A 20993-nucleotide genomic window follows, 5' to 3' on the forward strand; every position below is an offset into this window, starting at 1 on the left:
TGGAATGCAGCAAGCCAAGCAGCATCAATAGGAAGTAGTCAGGATGAAGGGTCTCAGCCCGAAACGTCGACTATACTTCTTCATACAGATGCTGCCTGGCCTGCTGTGTTCCACCAGCATTTTGTGTGTATACTGACAAGTTATTTGCCTTTGTATAAAAGGAGTAGCATAAAATAGCTTTAAGTAGGGACAATCTGTTCTTGTACACTTATAATATTATTGGACAAGATTCAATGTGGTTGCTTTGTTGCAAACGGAAATGCTACCAGATTAAAAGATTTGCCATGTTTAAAGATGCTATGCTATAAATAATTACTGTACCTATTTGGATGTGTATGCTGTGTTTTAATGCATTTGTGTATACATCACTATAGCTTTAATAGGTTTTTAAAATTGTCTACAATTTGATTCAGAAATTTCATTTGGGACAGCTCTGAATTTAGGATTTGTTGGGGTTGGAAATAAAGGATGGCCTGCTTTAAGTCTCATTTAGCCAACTACTTTCAAAAGTTTTACAATTCAGACTTCATAATCTAAAGAATTTGCTTGTATATTAGCACATTTCACACTATCCTGAAGTAATTTAGAGGGTACAAAAGTACAGTATCCTTCAGTAAAATTCAATCTAATCTCTTTGAAATCACGACACAAGTTAACAGGCTACAATATGCGATCAAGATACGGGGCAGGATTCAAATCTGTGACTTGAAGTTGAAATCAAGAAAATTGTCACTGGGGCCAATTTAAATACTGTAAAACTTAGGGCAGATACCAAATAATACTGCCTGGAACAAGCACCTTCGGCAGTTTTCCAGCATGTCCTTCAGAAGCTTCAAGTGACAACTGTTGCAGCTTCAGAAAAGACACGATTGGCAACAAGATACAGCTGCAAACAGCTTCTGGATCATGTTTGACCTACATCTCACAATTTACCCAGAACTTGTTTAACTTGTGTGGTTAAGATGATTTTGTGAATTGTAAATCTAAATAATTTTCATATTAAAAGCAGAATGTAGGTAAGACAGTCAAGATATGATAGTCATAGTCTGAATATGTATTCTTAATTTGCCCAAGTTGACACTTAAAAAGGATAGAAATAAAAAAAATCCACTTGCAAAGGGACTACCCATTCAACTGTAAGCAGTCTGTCTAAAATAAAAAGCAAATTACAGGTGTTTAAGTTCAATAAATTTATTAATGACAATTGCTGGCGCCAAACTCAGTTACACAGTAAAAGTAACACCCGAATCATTGTGCAGTGGACCACAAAGATTTGCATGTCATATACACAGTTTGAAATTAGTGAATAACACAATACACAGTACTTTCTTCAGAAATGGACATGGAATTCCAGTACTTTTTTTCAGAATTGGATTTCACTTCAACTTACTGAAGATCTGCTCAGCCACCTGGAAGAAAAGAATTGATTTTTATTTCCAGCTTCTTTATTGAGCTGTCATATGAAAATTCAATGAATGATTTATGAAATGCCTCAAAGAAGGGCATCCAAAAAACCTATGGCTAGGTGGATTTATGGCTTTTAAACTGACAAGGAGAGCAAATAACAAAGTACATTTTCTATCTTGATCTTTAAAAACAGACTTCAACAGAAATGATTGTTCAATTAAGGGAAAAAGGCAACCTAGTTAGACAACCCGGACAAGGCTTTCAAGAACTGACACATGACAAATTGTCACCCTTTCTATTGTAGGAAACTTAATACCAGAACTAGAAAACAAATGATGATAGTTCATTCTAAATAAATGAAAATTTATTTAGACCACTTAATTTCTCAAATGTTCAGTTCTAATCTCTAAAATTAGCAGTATTGTCTCTATTTAGTCCTCCAACGTAAACACAGGATGTCAAAAACATCAGAAGTCAGATATTTATAGTAACAGGTTCAATAAAACAACTTTTCTTTGATGAATTCCAAAATGTTTTCAGGTATTTATGAAGACTGTACTAAATAATACTTCAAGTGGTAACATCAGAATTGTGCTACCAGGGTATTATATCAAAAACACAGGAGGATGAACAGCACCTAATGAGTAAATTGGAACTCTCCTAAAAGACAAGATGACAATGCAAGTGTTTATTTCCCTCTCAGAATAATGAAAAAGTGCTTACACAGTGGTCACGGGCATGCAGGAAATCAAAAAGCTCCTCTGTGCATGTTTCTGTTGTTTCTGATCTCGAGTTCACCCGATCTGTGCATGTGTCCAGGCGTGACCGCAGTTGCACACAGTGTTCAATCTGCTCGCATTGCTCCCTGATGTTTGTTAAGGGATCCTAAGAAAAATCAAATATTTTAAGTAAAGCAAATACATGTTAATAGCATACAAGCATATTTCCCTATTTAATCATTGGATTTTACATTCAATTTGACTGTGAGATACCTGCAAAAGACATGACAATCTTTCTTGTATGCATTGATAGTTGATTAGCAGATTGCATCACTGTCTGGTATGGAGGGGTGTGGGTGGCTACTGCACAGGACAGAAAGAAGCTGTGGAGGGTTGTAAATTTAGTTTGTCACCATCTTGGGTACCAGCCTACAATGTATACAGGACATCCTCAAGGAACAGTATGTCAGAAAGGCAGCGTCCATTATTAAGGACCCCCAGCACCCATCAGGTAGGAGGTACAGAAGCCAGAAGGCACACACACTGTGATTCAGGAACAGCTTCTTCCCTTCTGCCATCCAGTTCCTATATGGACATTGAATCCGTGAACATTAACTTGTTTTTTAAAAATATATATTATTTTCAGTTTTTGCATGACTTTTAATCTAGTCAATATATGCATACTGTAATTGATTTACTTATTATTATTTTTTCTCTTTATTATGTATTGCATTGAACTGCTGCTGCTAAGTTAACAAATTTCACAACACATGCTGGTAATAGACCTAATTCTGAGATTTATAAAATTTGCAAGAATAGCAAAAAACAACAGGGTTTAATACAAAACTACTAAACCAGAATCAGATTGCAATGTCAAAGATACATTCTACAATTGTCTACAGTACCTCATATTTATGGTAATTACTTAATTCTCAACTACGCATGTTGCAATTTTAAATAATTATGTTACATTACTAACAGGCTTGTCATTGCTTAGTAATATTCTTAAATTTGCCTTTGTGAGATCAAGCAGAAAAACAAAAATACCTTGACAGAAATAATACAAAAATGAATGTTTGCAAGCGGTTGCTATTAGCTTTACTGCAGCATAGCAAGACAATTTCAAGCAAAGAATGAAAACTAAAAATTGGCAACAAGAGATAGAGCATTTTACGCTTACCTCATCTGTTGCTGGAATACTAACATATCCTATAATACATGATGAAACAATCAGATCAAATCCTCTGCTATCACATCTAAAACCACCAGTGACGAGAAATAACTGGGTCAGGCATATTAGCTCCACATTTGAAAAATATGGCAGAGATTGGGAACTTAGCAAAATCTGGTGAACCTCCCAATTCCTCATTTCAACAGGGCTCAGTATGCACCACACTTGATCTGGGTGGCTCAGCTGTCTTAATGTTCAACACCATTCGTACAGACAAATTCCAGACAAAACACCAAGGTTAACGTGTATTTGCATCTGCTGTACTTCATTCGTGACACGTTGGCAATACTAGAAAGAAGAACACTTACTGGCCATCACTAATTACTATTTCAAATGCAGTTGTAGAATCAACCTGGTTGGTTTGCAGTCAGTCAAGTGCAAACCAGATTGGCCAAAAAGATTAATTTTCTCTGTTAAATTACATTACTCAATGATAGTGGTTTTCAATGACAATTATCATTTTCATGGTCACTATTGCCTCAAGGTTCAAAGTAAATTATTAGCAAAGTACATATATGTCACCATATACAACCCCGAAATTCATTTTCTTCCGGGCATACAGTAAATCCAAGAAACGCAATAGAATCCATGAAAGACCATACCCATCAGGATGAACAAACAACCAATGTGTAAAAGATAAACTGCAAATACAAAAGAAAATAACAATAAATATCAAGAAAATGTAATGAAGAGACCTTTAAAGTGAGTCCATAAGTTGAAGGAGCAGTTCAGTGTTGGGGCAAGTGAAGTTATACCCATTGGTTTAAGAGCCTGACGATTGAGGGGTAATAACTATACATGAACGCGGTGGTGTAGTTCTTTAGGATCCCGAATGTTCTTCCTGATGGCAGCACTGAGAACAGTATGGCCTGAAAGGTGGGGGTTGTTTACAATGGATGTTGCTTTCCTGCGACAGTGTTTTATGTAGATGTCTTCAATGATGGGGAGGGCTTTAACCGTAATGGGCTGGGCCATATCCACTACTTTTAATAGGAATTTCCATTCAAGGGCATTGGTGTTTTTACACCAGACTGTGACGCAATCAGTCAATATACCCTCCGCCACACATCTACAGAAGTTTCTCAAAGAATTAGATGTCATGCAGAACCTTCACAAACTTCTAAGCAAGTAGCGGTGTTACTGTGCTCTCTTCTCAATTACACTTAGGTGCTGGGCGCAGGTGAGATACTCTGAAATAATAACACTAAGGAATTTAAAGCTGCTGATCTTCTCAACCTTCTAAACCAGGGCATCCAGCTTCCTCTTCCCGAAGTCAATAATCAGTTCCTTGGTTGTGATGACATTCAATCAGTGGCTGTTGTTTTGGCAATAGTCAGATTTTCAATCCATCTCCTAAATGCTGATTCGTCGCAACCTTTAATTTGGCCAACAACAGTGCTGTCATCAGTAATCTTGAATATGGCATTGGAGCTGTGCTTAGCCTCATAGTCCTGATGTATGATTCTTCACTGCCCAGATGTTCCAGGGTTCAGTGAAGAGCCAATGAAATGCATCTGCTGTGAACCTTTTGTGACACTAGGCAAATTGGAGTGGATCCAAGTCACTTCTCAGGCAGGAGTTGATCAACTTCTCAAAGCTCGACAATAGTCATTGGGGGCAGGTTACCACGTTCTCCTTAGCATATGCTACAGTATACATTTCAATTAATCAAATTAATCACATTTAAATTTCTGAGTGTTGGGGATTTGAACTTATCATTAGGATTATTAGTCCAGTAATACAATCAGCATATTATTGGGATATGCTCTGCCCGCAGTAGGTATAATCCAGACTTGTGAACATGGTATGCAGCTCATTACTCCGTGTCATCCAAATCCCCAAATGAGCCTATCCTGCTACCTACATTTGACTGTCATCCTCTCTTCTTGTTGCTACCATCAGACAGAAAGTATATTGTTGCCCTGGAGCCACTGGGCTCTTGGACAAGCTGTTTTTGCCTCAGAACTGAACGGGTTCTATGGTTGTGGACTCACTTTCAGGGAACCTGGAGTTCATGTTTTGTGTATTATTTGTTTACTTTTTTACTGTTTGTACAATCTTTTCTTTGCACACTAGGTCTTTGACAGTCTTGGCTGTATGGGCTTTTTGTGGATTCTTTGTTTTGTGGCTGCCTGCAGGAAGATAAATCACCAGGTTGTATATGGTATACATACACTGAAAATGTATTTTGAAGATTGCTTTAATCTGCTAAGGCTAACTTGTACTCTTTCCTGCCCTGTAACATGTACCAATCAAAAGGACAAGAAACTCTTTTGTAAAGACCATGTCTTCCAAATCTCTCAACATCTTGACATGGACAAAAACTGTTTTTCCTTTAATAGATATCAATATACAGGAATTCCCAGTGTAGTATTGGTAGAAGTAACATCTGCGTGTACAAGAAGCGAAAAGCAATGTCCAATAAAAAAAGACTACCTGACATTTCAGACTAATCCTCAAATTAAAGGCTCATGTATATAAAATTTATACAAATGCCTTACCACTAATTCTTCTTCTTCCTCTTCATCCTGAGAAAAAAAGTATAACAGGAAAGAAATGAAACAAATTGATCTACTACAGTTATTTGTATCCACACAGCAAGTTTTACTAAGGAGTGCTAGAAAACATGGTAAGATAAAAACAAAAGCTGGGGTTCTAAATAGCCAAGTATTGAAGCAATTAAGTCCAAAGGAGATGAAAAAGAGAAAAACAGCAACTCTGCAATACAGGTGGAAATCTTCAACACTTCACTCAATTAACCACAATGAACAGTCAAGCTACAAGTTTGTGGTTGGTAGACAGGATGGAATCTGTGGCAAAGATCTGAGTTCATGGTAGTCATCAAATCTGTGTCAAAGATTGGAGTCCATGACAGGAAATCAAAGATGGCTTCAGTCTTTACAAAGTTTGACAGCTTATTCATGAATGCACATTGGACAATCATTTACTACACCAAGACAACAAAGAATTTCCAACCTACTATTAATAGCATTAGGCCAAATATTTTGTTTTATAAAAGGTTTACTTTTAGTACACCATTTAAAAACTCATTAATTCAAACTTTAAAATTTCATGGAATTTTATAGAGAGTTGTTCACAAATAGCAGTAATTTACACCAACTGAATACTAGAAACCACATCAAAATAAAGTTCCTCAAGAAAAAGGAAAAACATTGACAGTAACAACAAATCTAAATGTGCATATACATACTCCAGTGGTACCTGTAAATTTCACATTATTATGAAGGGAAATGCCAAATTTACTGACATTTTTGTTGAAATTTTAAGATCTGATCCTTTTTGTTTTACTGTCATGTGAAAGGACTGCATCTAACCAGAAGGGTAACACACACAAAATGCTAGAAGAACTCAGCGGATCACATAGCATCTATGGAAACGAATAAACAGTTGACATTTCAGGCTGAGACCATTCATCAGGACTAGAAAGGAAAAGGGAAGAAGCCAGAGTAAGGTGGGAGGAGGGTAAAAGCTAGATGATAGGTGATGCCAGGTGTGTGGGGGGAGGGGGGATTGAAGTAAGGAGCTGGAAGCTGAAAGATAGAAAAGTAATGGACTGGAGAAGAAATCTGATAGGAGAGGAGAGTGGACCATGGAAGAAAGCAAAGGAGGAGGGGCACCAAAGGAAGTTATAGGCTGGTGAAGTGGTGAGAGTGGAGCCAGAGGGGAGAATTGAAGAGGAAAAGAGGAGAAAAAAAAGATGATGCAGAAATCTATCTTTATGCCATCTGGTTGGAGCCTACCCAGATGGAATGAGGTGTTGCTCCTCCAACCTGAGAGTGGTCGCATCATAGCAGTAAAGGAGGCCATGGACAACATGTCAGATTGGGAATAGGGGATTGGAATTTAAATTATTTGGCTACTGGGAAATCCTGCTTTTTGTGGACAGAAAAAAGGTGTTCAATAAAGCGGCTCCCCACTCTATGCCAAGTCCACCAATGCAGAGGCTGCATCAGGAGCACAGGATACAGAAGATGACCCCAACAGATTCACATGTGAAGTGTTGCTTCACCTGTGAAGGACTGTTTGGGGCCCTGAATGAAGGTGATGGAAGAAGGAAGAGAATGGGCAGATGTAGCACTTCTTCCACTTGCAGGGATAAATGCCAGGAGCAAGATTAGTGGGGAGGTACAAATGGGAAAGTAAATCACGGAGTGAGTGACAGGATCCCATTGAATGTGGCTGATGTTTTGGATAATGATGTGCTGGATGCAGAGGCTCATAGGATGACAGGAAGACGGGGTGAGATGTTCGGGAAATGACGATTGGGGAGGGGCAGCATCAATGGTAGAGGAAGGGAAACCCTGTAGAAAGGAAAACCTCATACTGGGATCAGACGTGGCAGAGACAAAGGAACTGAGAAAAGGGAATAGCATATTTACAGGAGAACAGGGTGGGAAGTATAGTCAAGATAGTCCTGGGAGTTGGTAGGTTTATAAAAGTTATCAATGGACAGTTTGTCTCCTGAGATGGAGACAGATTGAGAAAGGGAAGGAAGTTGTCAGAAATGGACCAAGTAAATTTAATGGCAGGGTGGAAGTTGGTGGCAAAGTTGATAAAATTGACGAGCTCAGCATGGCTGCATGAAGCAGCACCAATGCATTCATCGATGTAGCACAGAAAGAGTTGGTGGATGATAATCAGGGAAGGATTGGTACATAGACTGTTTCACCTAGCCAATGAAAAAGTAGGCATAGCTGGGAGTCCACGTGGGTGCCCATGGCTACACCTGAGTTTGGAGAATATGGGGGCACCAACAGAGAAATTAAGTGTGAGGACCAGTCCACCAGATGGAGGCGAGAAACTGGTTGAATCTGTTGTCAAGAAAGAAGCAGAGAGCTTTAAGACCTTCTTGATGGGGAATAGAAGTGTATTGGGACTAGACATCCATGGTGAAAATGAGGGCCAGCGATCTTTGGAAGGGGATGGAAAAGAACAGTGCAGGGTAAGGGAACTATGAAGTTGATGAAGTTGATAGGAGATCTGAGTTGATGATGGTATTGGATACAATGTCTAGACCAGGGGTCGGCAACGTTTACCACTGAAAGAGCCAATATGGACCCATTTCCCACAGAAAAGAAAACACTGGGAGCCACAAAATGAAATAACACTGCATACAACGGGTTTTTTTTTGCCTTTATGCTATGTATAAACAAACTATAATGTGTTGCATTTATGAAATTGATGAACTCCTGCAGAGAAAACGAAATTACATTTCTGCATGCAACAAAAACATTTTGAACTCCGAAAAAAAGACGTTGGGTTGAAGGTTACTCCGTAGGTAGCCTACCTTGGATCGAAGAATTAAAAGAAAGCGCGCACTGGCGCGCATTGGCAGTTGTGATGTATATTAATAGCGATAAAAAACACGTTGTAGCGGTGTGCTACACGCAGCGCTAAAATAAAGATACTGCAGTCAAAGGTAACTTTATTCGAACTAAACAGCCTTGCTTTAAAGCCTCCCTCAACCCGTCCCCGTGGGCACGGATGCTCCAAAAGACACGTACTCACAAACCCCCGTAGGCTATCTCCCTTAGTCGGAACGGTAGCTAATTGTGAGCCGGTTCGGATGTGCCGCAAAGTTTTCATATTGTATAAGATCACCATAATCTTCAAATTTCGAATTACATTTCAAAAGCTAACAAACCACGGGGAGCCGCATCACAGAGATCAAAGAGCCGCATGTGGCTCTGGAGCCGCAGGTTGCCGACCTCTGGTCTAGACAGTCTTGAGTGGGCTCCTTTTCAAGGGAAAAGTAAGAGGAAGTGTCTGACAGTTGCAGCCTGGCATCAGCAGAGTAGAAGTTAGCCCACCAGACAACAACAGCACGCCTCTGTGTACAGGTTTGATGGTGAGGTTGAGATTGATGCAAAAGAACCTCTCTTGATACCTCCTAACAACCACAAACCTAATTATCTGGGTAGGCCAATTGTTTCTGCCTGTTTCAGCCCTACTTGTGTCTGCATACCACAACTCCATTTTAAACCCTTGATTCAATCCCTTCACACATACAAATGTGGCACTTCATTCAATCTCACCAACTTTCAATTCCCTCATTTTTACCACAGATGTCCAGTCCAGGAGACCACTTGTCGAGTAACTTCACTCCATCCACAAAAAGCAGGATTTCCCGGTGGCAACCATTTTAATGCCAATCCCTATTCCGACATGACAGCCCACGGTCCCTTCTATTGCCAATGAGGCTATTCTCAGGTTGGAGGAGCAACACCTCATATTCCAACAGGGTAGCCTCCAACCCGACGGCACGAACATCGATTTCTGGTAACTTTCCCCTCCTCTCCCTTCCCTCTTCTACAATGCCCCACTCTGGCTCCCTTCTTACCTCTTCTCACCTACTGCTTGCATCCCTCCTTCCCTTCCCCCTATGGTCCACTTTTCTATCCTATCAGATTTCTTCTTCTCCACCCCTTTAGCTTTTTCAACTATCACCTTCCAGCGTCTTTCTTCATCCTCCCTCCCCCACTCAGCTTCATCTATCACCTTCTAGCTTGTCCTCCTTACCCTCCACCCAGCTTCTTATTCTGGCTTCTTTTCCTTTCCAGTCCTGAAGAGTCTCAGCCTGAAACGTCGACTGTTTATACATTTCCATAAAAAATGCCTAAACTGTTGAGTTCCTCCAGCACTTTGTGTGTGTTACATAAAAACATAGAAAACCTACAGCACAATACAGGCCCTTCGGCCCACAAAGCTGAGCCGAACATGTCCTTACCTTAGAAACTACCAGAGTTACCCATGCCCTCGACTTTTCTGAGTTCCATGTACCTGCCAGGAGTCTCTTAAAAGACCCTATCATATCCGCTTCAACCATTGCCGGCAGCCCGTTCCACGCACTCACCACTCCCTGAGTAAAAAGCTTACCCCTGACCTCTCCTCTGTACCTACTTCCAAGCACGTTAAAACTGTGCCCTCTCATGCTAGCCATTTCAGCCCTGGGAAAAAGCCTCTGACTATCCACATCAGCAATGCCTCTCATCATCTTATACACCTCTATCAGGTCATCTCTCATTCTCCGTCGTTCCAAGGAAAAAAGGCCGAGTTCACTCAATCTATACTCATAAAGCATGCTCCCCAATGCAGGCAACGTCCTTGTAAATCTCTGCACCCTTTTTATGGTTTCCACATCTTTCCTGTAGTGAGACAACTAGAACTGAGCACAGTACTCCAAGTAAGGTCTGATTAGGGTCCTATATAGCTGCAACATTACCCCTCAGCTCCTAAGCTCAATTCCACAATTGATGAAGGCCAATGCACTATGGTTTCTTAAGCACAGTCAACCTGCACAGCAGCTTTGAGTGTCCTATGGACTCGGACCTCAAGTTCCCTCTGATTCTCCACACTGCCAAGCGTCTTACCATTAATACTATATTCTGCCATCATATTTGACCTACCAAAATAAACCACCTCACACTTATCTGGGTTGAACTCCATCTGCCTCCTCAGCCCAGTTTTGCATCCTACCAATGTCCCATTGTAATCTCTGACAGCCCTCCACACTATCCACTACACCCCAAACCTTTGTGTCATCAGCAAATTTACTAACCCATCCTTCCATTTCCTCATCCAGGTCATTTATAAAAATCACAAAGAGTAGGGGTCCCAGAACAGATCCCTGAGGCACTCCACTGTCATGGTCCCATCTGGCTGTCCCCTATCTCACTCCTATCTCCTTGATTATGCTGTTATTCCAGTCATTAGCTTCCCAATTAGTGCTAGTTCACTTAATTACAGCACACCTGGTTTCCATCAGAGACTGCAGGATAAGAACCCTGGCATCACAACCACAGGTCACCAGTATATTGATCGATTCCCATGTGCTAACCTTGTTTCCCGATCACTTAGTACCATTAGTTTTAAGTTCAGTGCCAGGCTCTAGATATTCTACGAAAACCTCGTCTCTGCGTCAAGACTCCCCTGGTTATCTGTTCCACGTTCGCAACTGTGCAACCACCTCTCAACCCTGTCTCTGTATCCGTGTCCAGCACCTGGGTTCACCCCCAGTCACTCTTGTAACAAACAATGGTAACCGCCCTCCATGCAGAACATGACCCGTTTACAAGCCTTCTGTGGGCTAGCCAATTCTGGATCCACAAAACAATGTCCCCTTGGATCCCATGCCTCCTTAATATCTCAATAAGCCTTGCATGGGGTACCTTGTCAAATGCCTTACTGAAATCCATATACACTAACTACATCTACTGCTCTACCTTCCATGTGTTTAGTCATAACCTCAAAAAATTCAATCAGACTCCTAAGGCACGACCTGCCTTTCACAAAGCCATGCTGACTATTCCTAATTATATTATGCCTCTCCAAATATTCATAAATCCTGCCTCTCAGGATCTTCTCCATCAACTCACCAACCACAGAAATAAGACTCGCTGGTCTATAATTTCCTGGGCTATCTCTACTCTCTCGCTTGAATAAGGGAACAACATCCGCTACCCTCCAATCCTCCAGAACTTTTCCTGTCCCCATTGATAATGCAAGGATCATTTCCAGAGGCTCAGCAATCTCCTCCCTCAGCTCCCACAGTAGCCTGGGATACATCTTGTCCGGTCCCAGTGACTTATCCAACTTGATGCTTTCCAAAAGCTCCAGCACATCCTATTTCTTAATATCTACATGCTCAAGCTTTTCAGTCCACTGTAAGTCATCCCTACAATTACCAAGATCCTTTTCCATTGTGAATACTGAAGTAGTGTACTCATTAAGTACCTCTGCTATCTCCTCCAGTACCATACACAGCGGACCAGTGTTGGGTTTGGATTTCCAGCATCTGCAGAACCTCTTGAAGGGTAACCACACACAGGATGAAATAATGACAAATCTACATAGCAGTTCAATTAAGAAAATGGTAGCAATATTCTAGCAACCTTCACAAAATGATTACAGTATTGGAGGCCAGTTGACCTACTAAGCATCCTACAGAAATCCAATGAGCTCCACACTACCCTATCCTCTACAAATAGCCATGTACAATATACCAATCTGCCCTCACTATTGCCTCTGAGAGTGGCATTCATACACACTAAGTAAGGTCACTCATGTCACTTAGCTCTTTCAACAATCACCATTGTTCTATATTACCTAGTTCTTCATATTTCCACTGGGAATAGCTTCACTCTATTCCAATTGCCTTTATGGCTTTAAATCTTGGAACCTTTACTCCAAGGAAACTGTAGCTTCCCCAATCTATTCAATTAACGTCCTTTAACCTTGTACTCATTTAGTCTCTTCTAAAGTCCAAACATCCTTCCAAAAGCACTACATCTAAGAATAAGAGACTCCAATCCGGCAAAGACAGTGCTTAATAAAGTTTTATTTTTATTGCTTTACATTACATGCCTGTCATAAGACCCCAGATTCCGTCAGTTTTTTTTAACCTATTCTTAATCAGTCACGTCCCTTTCACTTATTATAGATTTATCCTTTTTAAAAATTGTTTTACGATGGTACCCGCCGACTTATATTGACTTGCTCACATTAGACCTTGCAGTAACTGAAATCAAGGCATAATTTGAAAATGTTGCTGAAAAGCAACACTAAAAGAGACATCAAGACACATCTTACCAAATACAAAAAAACCCCACTCCCTTTGGAGCTAGAAACTCCAGCGTTCAGTGCTGGAAACATTCAGCATAATGGCGCGGGGTGGGAGGAACAGTTGCCTCCAAGTGAGCAATGGTATCTAGAAATGAAGGACACCTCAGGTCAGATTAAACCCTGTCACACTCGCATCTTCTTTTTATCCAGGGATCCCCACACTTCACTTCCCAACCAGCCTGTTACCAGTATGTCCTTTGGCTCACCCCTCCACGGGCCGAGTCCTCGGCCTTGGTTTGCCCTTGTCTCTCCGCCCGGGGCCCAAATTTAGGGTCACAGCTACTTTTAGACCAGCGGCCACCTTTGTCTCCTTTTCTTCCACCTTGCTCCACTTTCCTCCCTATTCTCAAGCAGTCACACTCACCTCAGGTTCTCCAGTATGAGACACCTCCTCGCCCTCTAAACCCATGGTACCAACTCGCAGCAGAGACCCGGCAACTGCACTGCGCACGCTCAGTAGCTCGCGGAGGCCCGGCAACTGCTCGCGCACGCTCAGTAGCACGCAGAGGCCCGGGAACTGCACCGCGCACGCTCAGTAGCTCGCAGAGGCCCGGCAACTGCTCGCGCACGCTCAGTAGCTCGCAGAGGCCCGGCAACCGCACCGCGCACGCTCAGTAGCCCGCAGAGGCCCGGCAACCGCACCGCGCACGCTCAGTAGCTCGCAGAGGCCCGGCAACCGCACCGCGCACGCTCAGTAGCTCGCAAAGCCTCCCACGTTGAACACCAGGATGTGAGTACCGGCTCCAGAGGATTTTCATTGAGAGGCAATGAGTGCGCTTTATGGAGTAGAAACCTCAGTGAATGAATTAAATTTTGTAAATGAAACAAGTGTGTGAGCAGAAAAAGTAATTCTGTCTACGTCAAAGCACAAACAAATACTGGAGAAACTCGCCAGGTCAGGTAGCATCTGTGGAAATGAATAAACAGTGGACGCTTCGGGTCGAGACCCTTCAACAGTGGGAAGGGCGGGGGTGGGAGATGCCAGAATAAGAAAGTGGGGAGGGGAGGCATCTACAGAATCTCTGCTTATGATTCCGTGTCACCCTTTAACGCACTGAGTCCCAGGCCCCTCTTAAAAGACGTAATCCTTCTACTAATTAAATCTATGCTCCTAGTTTTTAAGGAACAGATTTAGGCTATGCGGTCCATTGAGTCCACTCCATTAGTTCTTGACGGATTTATTTCCTCTGTCAACCCCACTGTCTTGCCTTCTCCCTATAGACTTTAACGCCATATCAAGAAATTATCAAGCTCTGCTTTACATTCTGCATACCCTATGATTTGGCTTTTACAGCTGTCCGTGGTAATGAATTCCAGATTTTCCACTCGCTGGCAAAAGAAATTCCTCATCTCTGTTCTAAAATGACATTCTTCTATTTTGAACCTGTGCCCTCTGGTCCTTGGCTATCCTATTATTGGAAATATTCCCTGCACGTCCACTCTATCTAGGCCTTTCAATATTTGTTAAGTTTCAATGGGATCCCTCCTCCAGCGAGTACAGGGCCAGACTCCTTACATTAACCCATTCATTCCCGGGATCATTATCATGAACCTGAGAATACGCACACGACGCTGGAAGAACTCAGCAGGTCAGGCAACATCCGTGAGAAAAGAGTAGCCAACGTTTCGGGCCGAGACCTTACTGGGCTTCGGCCCTCTCTTCCCCCCCCCCCATTCCTGATGAAGGGTCTCGGCCCGAAACGTTGGCTACTCTTTTCTCACGGATGCTGCCTGACCTGCTGAGTTCTTCCAGCGTCGTGTGCGTATTCTTTGATCCACAGCATCTGCAGTTGTATGTTTGTGTTTTTATTCTCATGAACCTCTTCGGGATCATCTTTAATGCCTGCACATCCTTTCTTAGATTTTGGGCCCAAAACTGCTCACAATACTGGAAATACCTTATAAACCCTCAACATTATATCCTTGCTTTTATATTATATTCCTCTGGAAATGAATGTTAACATTGTATTAGTCTTCCTTACTACTAACTCAACCTGTAAGTTAACCTTCAGGTAATCCTAACGGCCTGAATTCACTACCCATTTAGAAAATAATCTGTGCTTTTAATCCTTCTACCATATTGCATTGGGTTCAGATGGGGAGGAGTTTGTTAGGTGTGTTCAGGAAGGTTTCTTGACGCAGTATGTAGATAAGCCTACAAGAGGAGAGACTGTACTTGATTTGGTATTGGGAAATGAACCTGGTCGGGTGTCAGATCTTTCAGTGGGAGAGCATTTTGGAAATAGTGATCATAATTCTATCTCCTTTACAATAGCATTGGAGAGAGATAGGAACAGACAAATTAGAAAAGCGTTTAATTGGAGTAAGGGGAATTATGAGGCTATCAGGCATGAAATTTAATTAGACGCTTAAATTTGAAACATGTTCTCAGGGAAAGGTACGGAAGAAATGTGGCAAATATTCAGGTGATATTTGTGTGGAGTTCTGCATAGGTATGTTCCAATGAGACAGGGAAGTTATGGTAGGGTATAGGAACCATGGTGTACAAAGGCTGTAATAAATCTAGTCAAGAAGAAAAGCTTACAAAAGGTTCAGAGAGCTAGGTGATGTTAGAGATCTAGAATATTATAAAGCTAACAGGAAGGAGCTTAAGAAGGAAATTAGGAGAGCCACAAGGGGCCATGAGAAGACCTTGGCAGGCAGGATTAAGGAAAACCCCAAGGCATTCTACATGTGAAGAGCAAGAGGATAAGACGTAAAAGAACAGGACCTACCAAGTGTGACAGTGGGAAAGTGTGTATGGAACTGGAGGAAATAGCAGAGGTATTTAATGAATACTTTACTTCAGTATTCACTATGGAAAAGGATCTTGGTGATTGTAGTGATGACTTGCAGCAGACTGAAAAGTTTGAGTATGTAGATATTAAGAAAGAGGATGTGCTGGAGCTCTTGGAAAACATCAAGTTGCATAAGTCACCAGGACTAGATGAGATGTACCCCAGGATACTGTGGGAGGCACGGGAGGTGATTGCTGAGCCTCTGGCGATGATCTTTGCATCACCAATGGGGACGGGAGAGGTTCCGGAGGATTGGAGGTTTGCGGATGTTGTTCCTTTATTCAAGATAGCGAGTAAAGATAGCCGAGGAAATTATAGACCAGTGATTCTTACTTCAGTGGTTGGTAAGTTGGTGGTGAAGATCCTGAGAAGCAGGATTTATGAACATTTGGAGAGGTATAATATGATTAGGAATAGTTAGCATGGCTTTGTCAGGGGCAGATCTTACGAGTCTTACGAGCCTGATTGAATTTTTTGAGGATGTGACTAAACACATTGATGAAGGAAGAGCAGTAGATGTAGTGTATATGGATTTCAGCAAGGCATTTGATAAGGTACCCCATGCAAGGCTTATTTGAGAAAGTAAGGAGAAATGGGATCCAAGGGAACATTGCTTTGTGGATCCAGAACTGGCTTGCCCACAGAAGACAAAGAGTGGTTGTAGATGGGTCATATTCTGCATGGAGGTCGGTCACCAGTGGAGTGCTTCAGGGATCTGTTCTGGGACCCTTACTCTTCATGATTTTTATAAATGACCTGGGTGAGGAAGTGGAGGGATGGGTTAGTAAGTTTGCTGATGACACAAAGGTTGGAGGTGTTGTGGATAGTGTGGAGGGTTGTCAGAAGTTATAGCGGGACATTGATAGGATGCAAAACTGGGCTGAGAAGTGGCAGATGGAGTTCAACCCAAATAAGTGTGAAGTGGTTCACTTTGGTAGGTCAAATATGATAGCAGAATATAGTATTAATGGTAAGACTCTTGGCAGTGTGGAGGATCAGAGGATCTTGGGGTCTGAGTCCATAGGACGCTCAAAGCTGCTGCGCAGGTTGACTCTGGTTAAGAAAGAGTACGGTGTATTGGCCTTCATCAATTGTGGAATTGAGTTTAGGAGCCAAGGGGTAATGTTGCAGCTAAATAGGACCCTGGTCAGACCCCACTTGGAGTATTGTGCTCAGTTCTGGTCGCCTCACTACAGGAAGGATGTGGAAACCATAGAAAGGGTGCAGAGGAGATCTTCAAGACTGTTGCCTAATTGGGGAACATACCTTATAAGAATAGGTTGAGTGAACTCGGCCTTTTCTCCTTGGAGCGAGAGGATGAGAGGTGACATGATACAGGTGTATAAGATGATGAGAGGCATTGATTGTGTGGATAGTCAGAGGCTTTTTCCCAATGCTGAAATGGTTGCCACAAAAGGTCACAAGTTTAAGGTGTTGGGGAGTAGGTACAGAGGAGATGTCAGGGGTAGGTTCTTTTATGCAGAGAGTGGTGAGTGTGTGGAATGGGCTGCCGGCCATTCTTTAAGAGACTTTTGGATAGGTCCATGGAGCTTAGTAAAATAGAGGGCTATGGGTAAGCCTAGTAATTTCTCAGATAGGGACATGTTCAACACAACTTTGTGAGCTGAAGGGCCTGTATTGTGCTGTAGGTTTTCTATGTTCCTTACTCGCCTCCTACAACTTCGGGTGACTACTTCCCTGTAACTTTGATCAATTATGTCCTCGCTCTCCTGTACAAGCTGAATGTCATCCAGTTGCTGCTCCAGATCCCCAACACGGTTTTCAAGGAGCTGCAACTGGATGCACTTCACGCAAATGTAGTTCCCTGTGAGACAAGGTGGTGTTGAGCTACCTTCTTGAACACTGTAGATTTTCTGGTGAAGAAACTTGCACAATGCTACTTGAAAGGGCATTCTATCAATATAATGTGCCATTTAGTTTGCACTTTGTTATTCTTGTTAATAGAAGTCATGTGGAAGTGCTGTGTGACTATCAAGGACCTTGAACACTACAACACAGGAACAGGTTCATTGGCCCACTATGTCGGCACATGGTCTGTATCCCTTCTTGTTTATGTATTTGTCCACATGCCTCTCAAATGTTGCAATCATATCTGCTTTTACTCCCTCCTCTGGCACTTCAGGCACTTAATATTCTTTATACAAGGAAAAAATTTTGCCTCACTCTGACAGAGAACACTTGGTAAACACAGTCACTCACACACAAACACTGCCTTGTCATTCTACTGTCATTATGGTGAGTTTACGCACCAATGCCTTCCCCAGTATACAGTGCCTATAAAAAATATTCACCAACCTCCCTACCCCCGGAAGTTGTCATGTTTTATTGTTTTACAACACTGAATCACAGTGGATTTAATTTGGCCTTTTTGATACTGATCAACAGAACAATACTCTTTCATGTCAAAGTGAAGACAGATCTCTACAAAGTTATCTAAATTTAAATTACAAATATAAAGCACAAATAATTGATGGCATAAGTATTCACTTCCTTTAATATGACACAACAAATCACCACTGGTGCAGCCAATTGATTTTAGAAGTCACCTAATTAGTTGAATGGAGATCATCTGTGTGCAGTTAAGATGTTTCAATTGATTGTAGTAAAAACACACCTGTATCTGGAAGGTCCAACTGCTGGTGAGTCAGTATCCTGGCAAAAACCACACCATGAAGACAAAAAAAAAACCACTCCAAGCAACTCCACAAAAAGGTGATTGAAATGCAGAAGTCAGGATATGGAAACAAGAAAGTTTCCGAGTCACTGGATATCCCTCAAAATAATATAGTTAAGTCAATCATCAAGAAATGGAAAGTATATAGCACTGTTGTAGATCTGCCTAGAGCAGGCTGTCCTCAAAAACTTAGTGACTGGGTATGAAGGAAACTAATGAGCAAGGACACCAAGAGACCTATGGCAACCCTTAGAGGAGTTACAAATTTCTGCGAGTGAGATGAGAGAAACTGCACATACAACAACTGTAGCTCGGGTGCTTTGCCAGCCGCAGCTTTATGGAGAGTGGCAAAGAGAGGGACATTGTTGGGAAAAAAAAGACTTTATGTGAAGTCTCTGCTAGAGTTTGCCAGAAGGCAGATGGGAGACTCTGAAGTCAGAAAGTTTTATGAAACCAAAGTCTGATGAAACCAAAATTGAGCTTTGTGGCTATTTGAACAAACACTGCACATCATCAAAAACACACCATCTCTACTGTATGGTGGGTGCTTCATGCTGTAGGGATGCCTCACTGCAGCAGGCCCTGAAAACTTGTAAAGAGTAAAAGGAAATGTAGCAAAATACAGGCAAATCCTGCAGGAAACCTGAAGCAGTCTGCAAGAGAACTGTGACTTTGGGAGAAAATTTGTTTTCCAGCAAGGCAATGACTGCAAGCATAAAACAACAAAGTTAATGTCCTGACCTCAATCCAATTAAGAATTTGTGGCTGGACTTGAAAGAGGCTGTTCACTCACAGTCCCCATGCAATCTGATAGAGCTTGAGTAGTTTTGTAAAGAATGGGGAAAAATGCAGTGTCCAGATGTACAAAGCTGATGGAGACCTCTCCATACAAACTCAAGGCTGTAATTGCTGCCAAAGGCACATCTAATAAATACTGATTTGAAGGGACTGAGTATAATTATGCAATCAATTATTGTTTAATAATTGTAATAAATGTAGGCCAACTTCTATGAATTTGTTTTCTCTTTGACATGAAAGTTTTTTTTGTTAATCAGCATCAAAAGCCAAATTAAGTTTACTGTGATTCAACGTTGTACAACAATAAACGTAAACTTCTGTGGGGGGAATACTTTTTATAAGCACTGTACCTACTGTTTCCCCTTCACATTGCTACATACATTCAGAGTCAGATACCAAAGTTTAGTTTAATTCTGAACCAAGCTAATGTGCTTGGGTTGGCTTTATGATGTCTTTCTGCCATACACAGAAGAATATTCCATTTTGTTAGTAATGGGGATGTGTATATGGTGTTTGTATCCTGTTTCTTTATGAGGTACATAGATACTTATGGTTTATTTTGTAATTTTAGTTGCAACTATATTGTAGAGTGCATCATATTCTAATTCATGTTAACTTTGTTGGTGATTAAAGGTGCCTGAAAAAGGGAGCTCTTCCTCCTCAGTAAGGGAGACAGGGGGGCTGTGAGGAGTTTATATTGGACAAGAAGAAGTATGGAGCTATTTTTGTGCTTGCTTGTCGATCATTTTGTAAATATTGGAATTTATTCTTTTCATTTTTTTTTTGTAAGGTTGATTTTTGACGCAACTAAAACACCCTTGCCCTAAGGTAATAAGTAACACTAGCCATTTTTTCCAGTATATTTTGTAAGATGGTACATAGTGCAATTGCAGTTCATCAGTTGTGGAAATGAAATTTAGGGGGTTGATGGTCAGCCAATCAAGTGTGCTGCCTAGTCCTCAGTGGTATTACCTTGGTAGTTGTTGGCACTCCATACATCTAGGCAAGTGCAGAGTAATCTACCACATTCCAGACTTGCTCCTTGCAAATGGTGTAAAGGCTTTGGAAGCTTGGTATCTGCAGGATACCACCTTCTGGACATAAAGAGTAGAGGATTTACAGTGGCATACAAAAGTTTGGGCACCCCTGGTCAAAATTTCTGTTACTGTGAATAGTTAAGTGAGTAGAAGATGAACTGATCTCCAAAAGTCAAAGCTAAAGATGAAATGTTCTTTTCAACATTTGAAGCAAGATTAGTGTATTATTTTTGTTTTGCACAATTTTAGAGTGAAAAAAAGGAAAGGAACACCATGCAAAAGTTTGGGCACCCCAAGAGATTTGAGTTCTCATAACTTTTACCAAGGTCTCAGACCTTAATTAGCTTGTTAGGACTATGGCTTGTTCACAGTCATTGTTAGGAAAGCTCAGGTGATGCAGATTTGAAAGTTTTATAAATACCTTTATAAATCTTCTCCTCCTCTTCAGTGCAAGTTGTATTAATGAAAAATTAACTTTACCCATTTTCACCACTCTTTGAAATTGATCTCTATTATAATTTCAGATTTTATAGGTCCGTTGATGCTGACTATGTTTTTCAACATTTGGCATTTAAACACTTCAGGCATTCTGAGACAAAGATTTCATAAATACACATTTATAATGTATTAGTAAAATTATTTAATCATATTCTAATCCCTAGATTA

The 20993-nt window shown here is 41.3% G+C and overlaps 1 protein-coding gene across 1 annotated transcript; it reads right to left on the minus strand.

Moving 5' to 3' along the window:
• Positions 1 to 1175: 1175 nt before the first annotated feature.
• LOC132402357 (uncharacterized) lies at positions 1176 to 17710 on the minus strand. Its single transcript, XM_059985235.1, has 5 exons — positions 17465 to 17710; positions 13364 to 13516; positions 5859 to 5885; positions 2131 to 2292; positions 1176 to 1409 (listed from the first exon to the last, which is right to left on the minus strand). The coding sequence occupies exons 1-5, from the start codon at positions 17708 to 17710 to the stop codon at positions 1377 to 1379; spliced, it is 621 nt and encodes a 206-aa protein (XP_059841218.1). The 3' UTR covers positions 1176 to 1376.
• Between the last annotated feature and the right edge of the window lie 3283 nt (positions 17711 to 20993).

Source organism: Hypanus sabinus, chromosome 11 (assembly GCF_030144855.1).
Source record: "Hypanus sabinus isolate sHypSab1 chromosome 11, sHypSab1.hap1, whole genome shotgun sequence".
Lineage (NCBI taxonomy): Eukaryota > Metazoa > Chordata > Chondrichthyes > Myliobatiformes > Dasyatidae > Hypanus > Hypanus sabinus.